Below are 12,076 nucleotides of genomic sequence, written 5' to 3'. Positions count from 1 at the left end.
AAATTAGTTATGGTCTCTTCATTAGGGTTGCTTTCCCTATGATATGCACTCTTCGAAATAATAATATGAGAAATGTGTAGTACTACTTCGCTAGTGTTAAACCACTTACCACAGACGCAGACACTTGTATGCGACTAAATTAGATTTATCTGGAACTTAATCCAAGAATTATTTGTATTGAGCATTTAGTACATTTGCATAAATGCCGCGCGCGGGTGGATGCTTGCAAGAATTAAAATGTTTTGTGATGCTTTGCAAAAACTAATCCTGTAATAAATGGTGAAATAGGAATGGTTTCACTGCCAACTTCTAAAATGCATAATACAAATAGAAATGAGGGGAAACAAATCATGTCCCACCTATTTTCCATTAGTGATTCCTTCTATTGGCCTGCTATGACCTTTCATTCATTGATAAGGATAAGTAAAAAACAGCTAACACAATTTATGTCCTTTCAATGACAGCTATACGCCTTATTCACATAGTATGTCACGCGTGACGACTATTTGCATCTCTTTTTATTACCTGTTCAACCACCACTTGCATCTCTTTCGAACGCATAACAAACCTTATGAATGATCCCCTATCGTCCATATGTACCATCCTGATCAGGGACTCCTTACAAAATATGTTCAAAAATAGAATTAGCTTGGAACGACTCGTAACAACAAGATGTTGATGGGAGAGGAAGAAATAAGCGTTCACGTAACACCAGAGCCGCATTCAGTGACGACGAAGTGAAATGACATCAAAATTTAAACTTTCGATTGTTATAGTCAGTGACCCGGAGCTGGTCCGATCTGTAACTTATAATTCGCAATTATTTTGTAAAAAGTGAGAACTAAACTCTTTATGCCTGATGGAAATTGATGATAAAGTGTCGTCTGACATTTTAGTGCAAAAAATTACATTGTTTCGAAACTTCATGCATAAATAGCAGTTTGGTTCTGAAATGAGGTTCCAAAGAAGCAGAAAATACCACGAAAAATTATTATGAAAATTCAGTGAATTGATGCTTGAAAATGCAATGAGTTAGTTTATTTTCGAAATTTGCATAAAATTTACATAACTTATTATTGTAAAACTTAAGATTTTCCGCTAGTCATTTTATGTGAACAAACAAGTAGGGTAGATTATTGTCTACAGAACCACAATAAAAATATTTCTTTTCAAAATAAATTTAGCTTTTAATGCATTGTAAGCAGTTTTCTGCTGTGCGAGTCTGTTTTTCTACGCCACTTGCAGTTTCGTCGTTTTATGGTTTATATATCGACCCTCGTAATAATAATTTTCCTTTTTATTGTTATTGTGAGAATAGAAAATGGAGATATATGAAATTGATGCACGGTATGATAATGGAGGCGATACAGTTTTCCTTATAGTACTTCCAAAAGAAAAATGTTCATTGATATACTGAAAAGATAACAGAATATTACCGCCGGTATGAGAAATTGCTTCATTACTGTTCAATTAAAAGCTGTGTAAGCTCAACAGTCGTTCTGTTTTGTGTCTGACTTGTTAAGCTGTTTTTGAAGTGTTTGAGAGATAATTTATTTTTTGCAATTCAATAAGACCTTCAATTGAAGCATAACTTCAAGATTAGTCTTTAGACTAGTCAGCAGCATGGCACAAGAGTGATATGAAAAAATTACGGTTTTGCTGAAATATTTGATCATTGACACATAGCGATAGTGATAGTGATGTCATCTTTATCATCATCATTGACTTGCGACCTCTGCGATCACCGACCTGTAAATTACTAATAGATCCACTTTTTCCACTTCTAATGCCATTTCCACTTGGCCAATTGACAGAAAACACACCGTTTGTGACATTAATATTCTGCGACAAACAATATTTGAAAATGAAATGAAAAAATTTCATTTCCAAAGTAAAAAAATCGTAGTAAATTAAACGAATCTTTTATCGAATCAAATTTTGATATGCAATTTTTTACACTAACTCTTCGAAGGTAGTAAACAAATTTCCCATTTTTCATTTTCTTCGCAACATAATAAAATCGTAGCTAGCAAAGCAATTTAAGTGACTTTATCTACTGTAACCATGAGTCACCATGATATTTCCAAGGTAAATATAGTGTATAGGTAATGCCATTCAGACGCGGCCAATCATATAAAGTCGATGCCAATGACATCTTTTTTTAAATGGTTGACTACGATTTACTTGTATTTCACAAAATATTTTCACTGTCTCACAACAGATGGCCCGACTTCCTATTATATTTTTTGCCTTTAACGAAGGGATGAAATGACGTTTGTATCGAACTTTCGTGTCACCGAATTCTGATTTGGATATATTACCTCCTCACTATATCTACCTTGAAGTTGGCTTCAATCAGCTTTATGGTAGCTAGCCCACAAGTGTTAGCAAGTGTTGTGACGAAGCGATACAATGAAAGTCGACTGATGAGATTTTGTATTGCATCTAATCAATACCCTCTCTAGTAACCTAACTACATTTATTAAGGTTGTAAAAATGCAACGCAGCATTTGCATTTTACATACATTTTACAAAGCCGTGATAAGTACTGTTGCCGTCTCTTTTAAGTTAACCCCTAAATCTGTTTCTTCTTTTGATTCATGTTCTACATTTTGCAAGATAAGATAGTGTACGAGCCAGAATTCATCGCTTTTGTTTGTCATCGTTATCGATAACACATGACTTTCGGCTTCGCCTATTTTCATTCATTTTATCCAATTACTAAATTAATCATTACAAATTTCGTCGCGATTAAAAGTTACTTTCAGTAATTTTCACCCTAAGTTCCAACGAGAAATGTCCAATTTTACATTTCGTAATTGCCAGTGGACATTGGCAATTTCCCAAAGTATTCCATTGTCTTTCCGGTGTTCCGTTACAGTTACCTTTTTCCGATTTTTATCTCAAAACTACGTTTAGTGACAACGAGCATGATGGGCCTGGAATTTTTAAAACGAAACAGAACCATAAATTCTATCCTCAAAATTGTCTGATGTGATGTTTGAACGAATGTTATAAAATAAAAATCCGTTTCCGAACTGGTTTTTCTGTTCCACATTTATGGGCTATATCGCAACCTAATTTCTATTATACAAGCGGATCATCCCAAAAGTACCGACCGAAAAGATGAAGAAAGAAAAAAACAAATTTATTATTATGTTCCTCGCATTTCAGAGACGCTCTTCATCCATAATTCATGTCTTCATTTCGACGTTGGAGCCCCGCAAATATTGTCTTACCGAAAGCGAACTGAGAATGCCCGAGATACGTCTTATACATATTATATTCGGAAGGGTTTTTCTTACCAGCTTCACCCTTTAGCATATATCCACACACTGTATTGATAACTTGGATGGCTTTTTCGTAGAGCATGTTGTTTTCTTTCCACAATTTTTTTCTTCTTCTTCTTCTTGTTTGTATGTCATACCATATACACAAATATTTAGGGCTAGTGGTGGTATAGAGGCACACATGGTTTTATATTTTATGTATTCCAAAGTCGTTGGGTTCATATTTCTTCGAAATAATCATAAGCATTTGTCCTTTTTTGTTTATTTTATATTTCATACTAAATTTTATTATGGGAAAAGTTTTTTTATGCTTGACAGAGTTTTGTGAGTAAAAATTTTCTAAATGCAAAAAATAAATAAATTTTTAGTAGAAGATCTAAACAAAATTCAATTTTCGTTGTACAAGAAAAATCTCCGAACCAAAATTTCTATTTCAAATTTAATTTAAAAATATTTCTAGTCTGAAAAGAGATCAGAAGAAAAAAAGACATATCCCTGACCGAAGTCCATGCAACATTATAGTACCCAGTAGTAATTCTTCTTCATTCGTGCATCATTCATAAAGTAGTTTTAATCCAAAGGTACAACAACACACAATTCATATGAGAATATGGATTGTGAATTGAAGTTGCACGGGGGTTTTATATGTAACACGTGAAAACTGCACAGACAGAAATCTCGGATCGAATCCTCACATTTTCGAAAAATTTACTTCAATACTAAGTTTTACTTTCGTTCTTTTCGACAATTTTTGCTTAATCTACAATTCGAACGATCACAAACCTAGACTGGCCATACCGAGCTAGTTGTCATCGTCCGCTGGTCTTCTTCAATTTTTGTAAGAAAAAATCAACTGTTTGGCCCGCTTAGCCCTGTGGTAGCCAATTCTGATAAAACAAATGAAGTAAAAGATTTTGAATTTGTTTCAGAAACTAGAAAGCCATTTAGAAAAAATATGACACTGACACACACTCAATGATAATACCGAGATCTTCTCGGATAAGTATATAAATTTCATATAAACTACAACACACATCATATGTTTGAGACAAACTGACTTTTTGAACGTGGCGGTCTGTTTTCGAAACAAATTTAAATTAACGTAAGGCAAATAAGAAATGTGCACTCCTTTGCACAACTAGTTGTATAAATTACTATTATGTTATGAGACCGAATTCAAAAGGGTTGTCAAAATTATTGTTTTTCACGTTGGATATGAGATTACCATTGAGATTTGATCAAACTCAAAGTCAATACCGTCATTACTAAATTCGAAATGAAACTTCTTAAGGGACTACGTACTCCAGGCTTGTACTAGTCCTTTAAATTAATGGTCGATGTAACCAAATTAAAACAGGATAAAGATCCAAGTACAAACATTTGAATCTTAGTGATACATTTTCTACTGCGGATATCATTTGTAAACCAACGCACTACAAGCATCATTGGCACACTAAAACTAAACAGTGTCTCCAACCTTAAAAAACAATTTCATACAAAATATTACTCTATTTAGCAGCTGTCCACTATGGTCTCTTTTGCTTGAAGGGCGTTGGTTAAATGAAAAGCTCGAAACAGGTCAGGTCACCTCGAAATTACATAATTAAAAAAAATCTGGTCCTATTCAGGTCTGAAGTGTCAGGCCAGATCGAGTAACCTGTAAAAATTTTGGGCTACCTGAAACCTGACCCTATTTGAAAATATTACAAAATTACCTGAACTTAACCCTGTTTATTTGTGATCGACAACAACGATAAAAATAATAAATTTTCTCAATCTAGGGTCAGCAAAATTTACCGTAAAATGCAAACTAAAACAAAAGAAGAGAAAGATTCCGTTTTGTATTTATTTTGTATTTAAATCAAGTAATAGATTCTAAAGGGTTAAATATTCATAGATATCCTTTCTTAATCGAAAGAAAATCCTTAGTAAGTCATTCAAACTTTTACAAAAGGAAATCCTCAAGAAAATCCGCAAAATCATAGAAAATCCTTTAAAAGGCTTAACAAAGTCTTTGAAGAGACTAAAAATAGAATCAGTAAAAAATCCTTGGAAGACGATTCGACAATCCTCAGAGGATTGTATTTTTGAAAATCCTTTGTCAACTTTCTGAGCAAATTTACAAATATCTGTAAAAGAAACTCATCTCTAACTGGAAATCCTGTATCATAAGGCCAAAATTACATAAAATTTTTTCAGTGTTCGGTCTCTTCTCAAGACTTTTCCATTTCGTTATGTTTTTTTATTCCAGACCAATTACTTTTGTTAATTTTTTTTAACCAGTTTCAATATATTTCTCTAGCTGGCTATACGACATAGACAGAAAACCCCACCTTTGGAATTATTTTTGTTATTTTTTTTTTTTTAATTTCGCATGAAGCAATAAAAGTGTTCTTGACCCTGCCTCCTGCCAACGAATAAGTTTGGTTTCAAATCAACCGAGTTATTTATTCAAGAAAAATTTTGTATGAAAAAAGTATACGCACAAATAATAGAAGTTTCATTGCTTTAATGTCCTAATTTTGAATGTTTGTCGGATCTTTTGCCTCCAACCCTCCTCCAGATAAAAGACTTTAATTTCTTTAAATTGTTTTCGTCTCTTTGGTATGGTCCTCTAATATATTTGATGGTTTTATATTCACAAAAAAAGTAACGAAGAAGAAGAAGAAGATAAGAGTTTATTCGTACGTGAATGTTTTATATTATTTAAAAAGAAAGACGAAAAGAATGTTTTTAAATGTTTTCTTCTTAAAAACTTAGACACAAACAAAAAATCCTTCTCAGCAACAGAAGAAAACAAAAATGGAAAAGAAAAGAAAGGAAAATGTGACATTATACTGTGCATGTTGATCACAAGGACATTGTATGAACGAAATGAAAACTTCTGACTCTGTGATACTCTGTGCCTCTAATGTTTAAATTGAATAAGGAAAGAATTGAAAGATGTTTCGTCTATAATTCATTTTATGATGACGACGTACCTGGAAATGGCTTTGAAAAGGTTGTGATTTCCTTGTGAAACTTTTTTTTTACATGGAATCTTTCATTTTGTACTACAAACTATTCGTTAATTCGAAATAGTTGAATTCAGAAAATATCTTTGTTGTTGCGTCGCATTACAAACACTTTTGTGTGCATAACGGAAGAGGAGACATTGTTTTTGAAGTGGAGAGAAAACCTTGAACGATTCACTTTTGAGATTGGTAAATTAAAAAAAAATGTAAATTGACGCAACAAGACGGAAAAATTTGGAATTTTAATTTTTGTGGTAAATTTATTGATTCAAGACTACCAGAGGAATGGCACTTCAAGCATGAGCGGTACTCTGAATAGGGTACTGAAAGTTGACGGTGAAACTTGACAGCTGTAAAAAAACCATTTCATAAAAAATAGTAATCTGTGGCAGCTGTCAACTATGATCACTTTTGCTTGAAGTGCGTTGATAATACCAATATTACGATTTACCGCTCATATGCAAAAGAAAGCTCGTTAGGTACAGGGCCGTACAGGTTCGCATCATTATCCGCGTGTGGAAATTTTGTTTTCTTACCGGTATCCGAGTCAAATTTCCCGGTATCCGAGTCAAATTTCCCGGTATCTAAAATCGTAAATTTGATTTTTCGCTCCATATTTTTCCCGATCTCTTCGATTTCCCGGTATCTAAAGAATTTTTCTGAAAACTTCCCGGTATCCAGGATACCGCGGATATCGTGAATTTCCACACGCGTATCATTGCTTGTTATAGAGCCACATATTTTCAAACAAACATTCAAATAAAATCAAACTCGTACACCTCAAGTATATAAGGAAGGATACACATCAAAAACAAAACGACAAAAGCCAATTAGAATGGTGCAGCCATAGCATCTACAACGAAGCAGTAGAATAGATTTTACAACCTATACAACCGTACTATAATATTAGAGAGGCTAAATATCCGTTAAAGAAATCTGTTCTAGTGCTTGGTTCAGTGATATGGTGCACCACAATGGGTCCAACGCATATGGCCTCTGTGCTATATTCAAAAATTATTATTCGAATTTGTAATACGGAATATGCTCGATAATAAAACCAACCAGGATAATCAAAGACCTGTTATCTGTTATTGTGTGACTTATGGAAAAATTTCGTGAGTTACGCCATGAATCGTTATATTGTCTGGTATGGAGTAGAAAATTTCATTTTTAATTATGATTTGCAATAATTTTGCATGTGAAAAGGGCATCAGTGCCTTTGGGAAACTGATATCTTTGGCACAGTCACCATGCATGGCCTGTTAACTTTAGCAAAATTTGCATTACACTACATTCCTCCCACATAGAAACAGTATGTGAAATAGGTCATGATATCAGTACCAAAGTAAAGCCATCAGTGTCGAATGATCGACAAATTGAAACTATATTTTCATTGGAAAAGTAAATAATTTTCCACTTGATATGCTTGAATAAGAATTGGACCAAATGGTTGTTATGGCAATTCATCAAATATTATTCAGTTGTAAATATTTATCACAAATTTAAACATATTTCCAGATAAACGCCAAAGCACCTAAATTGATATAAATCACGTTGCTTGATTTTCATATTGTCGAACTGTTCGATGAACGATAACTTCAATATGCATTCAGCGATTGCAATTTAAGGTTGTTAATGAGAATGTTTTGCGTGTCGCTCGAGTAAGTTGTGATTTTATACATACCTTCCATTCCTTCAACAACAAATTTTGTTTACATATATTTATGTTGTGTTGTACATCTTATTGGTGTTTATGAACGTGTACGACTTAATAATCTATCTGTACACCAGCAATATTCATTAGGCTATGCTGTTTTGATATGCAATAATCAACATTTCGCTGAAAGGAGTACTTGTTTCATCATAATTTATTGAAAACAACCGCATTGTACGTTTAGGGAATATGTATTATACCGACGTAGACTTCATTTATAATTAACTTCTATGGGATTTACATCAGGACACGCACGCAGATATCGTATAATTATCATTAACTCATTTTGTCGTGGAGTCACGATCATATATGAAAACAAGAAAAATAAAGCAACCAACTCATTAAACTTCCATTATCCGTTTTATCTTACGTGTTTTCATTTATAAACAGATTCAACAGATTGTAACACGTTTGCATCGGTCGTTGGTAAACGAAAAAGCTGTCAATCAAAATGCGAAAAGTGAAATATCCAATCTATAGAAAGCTCATTTAAAGGCTAAAATCAAAACCAGGTATGAGGCATTTGTGAATCTGATGGAAGGTACCAAAACGGTAGATGCTGAAGGTAAATTGTCACTGTATGATAGCACACTGCCATTGGCAGGGTTGTGCTGTTGAATTCTTTTTAGTTTTTGAACCCCCCATCCTAGTTCATCACGATCATCATTATAAAATGTGTGACACTTTTGTTTGTATAAGAGCACCAGCTGAAAAACGATTGAAGAAAATGCATGTTAAAATTTAACTGACGTCGACTGTATTATGCGGTTCGAAATAAAATCACGGTTCTTTCACAAGAACAATAATTTTGTTTGCTCTATAACATTCTAATTGCACGGTTTGTGCTCACCAAAACTTGTTAATCCACCCATCCTTCCTTCCTGAGGAATTATTTTACTGAAAACTTTTTAAAATATTGAACATGCTGTAGGCTGAATTCAAAATCTGAAACAAAGCTTTCGTTCCAAATTGTACAAATCATTTTAATTGCAAAAGCAAACCCGTGTAAATGTCTCCAGAGTTAGCGGGTACAATTTGCAAATCACGAGCTGTTGCGGTTGCTTCAAATGTTCACCAAAGATTACAACGCATTTTTTCGTTGACTGCGGCTGATTGTACCAGTCCGATTCGAATAAGCAGTAGGAGAGACGATTGCTCGATAGCATAATCTCATTGCCGAAGTACGTTATGATAAATAGATCAGATATGAAGTAGAAGAAGACAAGGAAATAAAGAAGCCGTTCGAATGAATTGCCACCGATATTCTATAAAAGATTGAACAAATAAAAACGTTCGCGAGTATACGCGAGTACTATAACACACAAATGCTAGGCAATAAACTGAATTACAGATGCATAGGCCACTAGTTCCCAACTGAATAAAAAATAGGTCTGAAAAAAAGGACTCCACATCATTGGTCAATCTAGGAAATAAAATTAAAATTGATAATTCATTCAACCGATTACAATGCAATATAGTTACACACTTCCCTGAATGTGGGTAAGTGTCAATTGAGGCCTTGAGATCTTCAAAAAAGCGGTTGTGCATCTGCTTTGCCGGCACTTCTTCATTTACGTTTTTGGTAATTCGTCCCAAATTCTTCAACTCACTTCCCAGCACTTCATATCTCAAAGAACAACTCAAAAGTAGATACCAACACATGACTGTAAATAGCAAAGAAACGACTGACAAGGAAGTTCCAATGAACATAAAAGTGATTGCGATCCAGAATGCAATTTCTTTGTTCCTATAATCCAAGGGAAATGCAATTTCCATAAATATTGTTTTCTCACTTCCAAATAACGGTAAGCCTAGAGTTGATAAGAAGGCAGCAAAAGCTGCAGCACTTATAAAAACAAGCGCAAATTTTACGAATCCTCGAAGTTTGTCGCTGGAGCGCTTGTAGTCGTCACCATTTCGAATCGAAAAGACACAAACTTGAGGTAATAAATCCAGAATTTTGTTCTGCTTCCAAACTAAAAGCCAAAGTTTTACTGACAAGACCGCAGCTCCTACTGATATTTCCGCTAAGAATATAGACATGTTCTTTTTATCGTTTGCGATTGATCCAAAACCAATTGATAACACAAAAAGTGAGTTCTGAATGCAAAAAAATAGCTTTCTCTGCATCTCCTTGACTGTAGATTTATCTCCGCGATGCCAAACACCAATAAGATAGAGGAAAGATATTATCAGAGCAATAAATTTGTGAATTTGAATGGAATGCATTTTTAAGGCGTGTTAAACGTTTGAAAAGCAACACTAAACTGACCTGGCAAAAATCCAGTACAAGGAATCGATTTACTGTCCTTTAAAATTCAAATTACAAGACTCGCATGTCTACTGTCAAGTCATTGCCTTTGTAATATTGTCCTGATACTTAGTATATAATTTTCCTCAACAGTGTGACACTTTTGATCAATACTTTTCAATATTTCATTACATTATGGCCTTGATTATAGGGAAATCGTATGATGTACAGAATTCATGTTGTACCACAAGCATAGTAAGAAAAATGTCGAGCAGAGCGTCGTTAGTTTTGACTCCACTCCATCTCGGAACCGCGAAGTCGAACTTTTTCTTTTTCGTATGCTGGGATGGAAGCTCAGGAAAACGACTGAATGAAGGAAGCGTGAAATGTAACTTTGGTGTAGGAGTAGTCGCGTGCCACTCGCAAGAAAGATTAGATTTTTGGGAAGCTCGAACGGGGGCTCATGAGGATCTCCTAAAATTGTAAGGATTCTTTAAAACGTGTGAGGCCAGCTCTTGTGTTTATTAGTCTGTTCAGGCCGCGATTAGTGTGAGAAGGTATGGCATTCCTAAGTTGTGTTTATTCATCGTCATGCCAAAAGATTAGACTAGTCGATTGTGTAGAAAAGTGAGAGTAAATACTAATATGTTTCTGTTTCTACTATACAGCATTGGAGTAATTTGTATACACACGCGCATGCAGAATCAATAGAGTGAACTAATATGTCAAGAATGGAAAAGATGACAACTGAGGACGAATGTGGGATATATTAAGAGACACGGTAATGCATGGTAAAGGTCAATTTCAAAAATTGTTAGAACTGTTAGAATAAACGCAACGGTTGTTGTTAGTTACCTTTGTCCACACAGAGGTATATTATTGTCAGCAACTCAAGTGGCGACCCAGCGCTGTTCGCTCAGGGACGGGTAAACATCAGCTGTAGCATTTTCTTATCTAGTATGTGAGTGAACTTGACGGGCAAAAGGAAAAAAGGATAGCTTGAAGGTTTGATATTGCTTTAAACCAATGAATGCAAGCCTTGACCTACTTAACTGGGTGTGGCAAGGTCCCCAGTTCGAGATGTGAAGTCGGAGTCGGAGCAAGTTTACTCGCTGCATCATCCCATTTTTTGTCTTATTGCCAACTAAAATAGTTTACTTGAGAACACTACCTCGCTTTTTTAGTTAAATAGTTCGAAGAACATAACATAACCACTGTTTCGATCTGAGAGAAAATTAAATACGTTTGAAGCCGTTTTGTAGTAATATGCAATTCAATGTGCAGTTCTCATCAGGCCATGCCGACAGTGGTACTGATACAATGATGTAATAAAAGTACAAATGAAATTTCATTTTAATTATGATTCGCTGAACTTGTCCGTGTGCAACATGATCGAATGTCAAAAAAGGATTGTATCTGTACCATGTTGATATTTGACCCTGAGACTGATATTATACATGTTATCCAAAGATTTGTATGACTTAGTGACGTATTTTTGGCCAGGACATTCTTCAAATAGACTTTTAACCGTGAAATGAAGAACTATTCTTTTCCGTAAGAAGGGATAAAAAGATGAAAAGTAGAATTTCCGTGCGTATTTTGTTGACACACTTGAACGAGACTTTTTATTTTTATCCCGAGTTATTTCTGTTTCTGTCCGAGGTTTTGTTTCGAACTTATGCTAAAAGGATTTTTTTAGCGAATTTGAGATTTACGGCACGAGCCGGAGGCTTTTAACATGCGTTCGGAGAATAGCCAGCCATATTACTTTACTAGTGACACAACACAATCATCACAAACATAAATA

General features: G+C 34.5%; 1 protein-coding gene across 1 annotated transcript; it reads right to left on the bottom strand.

Annotated features, from left to right (window-relative positions):
- Nucleotides 1-8,912: 8,912 nt before the first annotated feature.
- Nucleotides 8,913-10,247, bottom strand: LOC119066961 (odorant receptor 94b-like). The gene is made up of 4 exons (XM_037169693.1): nucleotides 9,505-10,247; nucleotides 9,342-9,441; nucleotides 9,020-9,283; nucleotides 8,913-8,963 (listed from the first exon to the last, which is right to left on the bottom strand). Exons 1-4 carry the CDS (start codon nucleotides 10,245-10,247, stop codon nucleotides 8,913-8,915), a joined length of 1,158 nt encoding a protein of 385 aa, XP_037025588.1.
- Nucleotides 10,248-12,076: the final 1,829 nt, after the last annotated feature.

Source organism: Bradysia coprophila, chromosome IV (genome assembly GCF_014529535.1).
Source record: "Bradysia coprophila strain Holo2 chromosome IV, BU_Bcop_v1, whole genome shotgun sequence".
In the NCBI taxonomy this organism is placed as follows: Eukaryota; Metazoa; Arthropoda; class Insecta; order Diptera; family Sciaridae; genus Bradysia; species Bradysia coprophila.
The sequence above is the reverse complement of the archived record's forward strand: the minus strand, read 5'-3'. Positions and strand labels throughout refer to the sequence as shown.